The following is a 2,500-nucleotide window of genomic DNA, read 5'->3' as shown; positions in this document are numbered from 1 at the left end:
GACTGTGCTGGGATGTGCTGGGATGTGCTGGACTGTTCTGGGATGTAGTGGGATGTGCTGGAATGTGCTGGGAAGTGGTGGGATGTGTTGGGCTGTGCTGGGATGTGCTGGGACTGTGTTGGAATGTGCTGGGACTGTGTTGGAATGTGCTGGGATGTGCTGGGACTGTGATGGGATGTGCTGGGATGTGCTGGACTCTGCTGGGATGTGTTGGGATGTGCTGGGACTGTGCTGGGATGTGCTGGGATGTGCTAGGATGTGCTGGGATATGCTGAACTGTGCTGGGATGTGCTAGGGTGTGTTGGGCCAGGCCGTGTTGCGCCACACCAACACCACACCACCCCCTAACCTAACTAAGAAGGGAAATGTATCGGAAGGTAACTTAAGCTAACCACCTACCCATCACACCACCATCTATCCTGATACACTGTAAGAATTGTAACTTAACCTAACCTAACCTAATCTAACCGAAAAGGGAATTGGAACCTAACTTAACCTAACCAAAACTAACTTAACTTAATCTTAACCTAATTCAAACTTAATCTAATCCAACTTAACCTAACCTAACCATCACCACGCTCGCCTGGCTTCCGTACTGAACATGATCCAGAGGGGTGCCAAGTCACAACAGACACAAGGGCAAATAAAGGAAGTACAAGGCTATTCTGCTTCAGTGCCAGACCAAGGGGAGCTGACACGCTGCACCAAAGTAGACCAGGTGAGGGCACATATTCTGAAACATTCCCGCGCCTCACAGCACCTTCACTATCTTCAAAGGCCTCTAGTTGAAGTGACATGGATTTTTAAGGACGTTTCTGTGATTTAAGCGACATGTTAACAAGTTTTCTGTATTATCAACTGGACAAATACTCTTTCAAACACTTCCCGCACCTCACAGCACCCTCACTATTTTTCAAAAGGACTCTAGTTGAAGTGACACGAATTTTTTTTTCTCTTTTCAAGGAGGTTTCTGTAATTCTAGTGCCATTTTAACAAGTTTTCTGCATTTTCAGGAGGACAAATACTCTTTACAACTCGGCTAATCGTCTCTGTAGTCTTTGAAAATGGTCGTGGAGAGAGAGAGAGAGAGAGAGAGAGAGAGAGAGGAGAGAGACAGAGAGAACCTTTTCTGAATAGGACGCTAGATCAAACACCTGAACTTGCCAAAAAAAAAAAAAAAAAAAAGAATCAAATCAGATCAAAGAAAACGAGAATAAGGGAAAAGATAAAGCAAGGGAGAAGTAGATCCTTATTCCTATTGTCACAGGTGAGGTGAAAGGGTTAGAGGGAAGAGGAAAGGTATGGTGTACTTACGAGACTACACTGGATGGCTGACACCGCCTCCACAGGTACACCAAGAACACACCAAGCTGGAAAACACAATACTGAATAAATAATGCTGAATGGATAATGCTGAATAAATAATGCTGAATAGATTATGCTGAATAGATAAATAGATAATGCTGAATAGATAATGCTGAATAGATCAATAAATAATGCTGAATAGATAATGCTGAATAGATAAATAGATAATGCTGAATAAATTATACTGAATAGATAATGCTGAATAGATTATGCTGAATAGATAGATAGATAATGATGAATAGATAATACTGAACTTTATTTATTTTATTTTACTCATTTATTTAATTGTTTATTTTAGAAGGAACAGAAACACCTGACCTTAATTAATAACATCTAATAACCTGTGACACCTGACACACCTTGACGACCTCACACTCATTAACTGGCACGACTTGAATCACCTGTACGACCTTAATTAACCTGGAATGACCTGAAATACCTTGATGACATAAATTACCTGGTTGATTTTGATTACCTGCACGACCTTATCTGTACGACCTGACCTTACTTACCTGTACGACCTTACTTTAGTTACCTTTACGACTCTACCTGTACGACCTTACCTTAGTTACCTTTACGACTCTACCTGTACGACCTGACCTTAGTTACCTGTACGACTCTACCTGTATGACCTTACCCTGATTACCTGCACGACTCTACCTGTACGACCTGACCTTAGTTACCTGTACGACTCTACCTGTATGACCTTACCTTAGTTATCTGTACGACTCTACCTGTACGACCTTACCTTAGTTACCTGTGCGACCTTACCTGTACGACCTGACCTTAGTTACCTGTGCGACCTTACCTGTACGACCTTACCTTAGTTACCTGTACGACTCTACCTGTACGACCTTACTTTGATTACCTGCACGACTCTACCTGTACGACCTTACCCTGATTACCTGCACGACTCTACCTGTATGACCTGTCCTTAATTACCTGGACGACCTGAAATACGTGACCTTAATTATTACTACAGAATAATCACCTGGATTTCATGTAATCATCTGTACGACCAGAAACGACTTTTGTACGACTTAGTTACCTACAACAAACGACGACTTGATACCTTGGAGAAGAAAAGGGTTCGAAGAAAATGGACGATCTTGTGACCTTGTGACCTTGAAGAGAA

At 42.2% G+C, this 2,500-nt stretch overlaps 1 protein-coding gene across 1 annotated transcript in view; it reads right to left on the bottom strand.

Annotated features, from left to right (window-relative positions):
* LOC123513581 (adhesive plaque matrix protein-like) overlaps positions 1-2,500 on the bottom strand; it is a 7,535-nt gene that overhangs the window by 1,216 nt on the left and 3,819 nt on the right. The window contains exons 2-4 of the mRNA XM_045270831.1: positions 1,315-1,370; positions 597-699; positions 1-251 (exon numbers count right to left, since the gene is read on the bottom strand). The exon at positions 1-251 is cut by the window's left edge and continues 271 nt beyond it. Coding sequence (XP_045126766.1) covers positions 1-251; positions 597-699; positions 1,315-1,370 — 410 coding nt within the window. The remainder of the gene's footprint in view (positions 252-596; positions 700-1,314; positions 1,371-2,500) is intronic.

The sequence above is a fragment of the Portunus trituberculatus genome, chromosome 36 (assembly GCF_017591435.1).
Source record: "Portunus trituberculatus isolate SZX2019 chromosome 36, ASM1759143v1, whole genome shotgun sequence".
Lineage (NCBI taxonomy): Eukaryota > Metazoa > Arthropoda > Malacostraca > Decapoda > Portunidae > Portunus > Portunus trituberculatus.
This window is presented reverse-complemented; position numbering and strand designations above follow the sequence as displayed.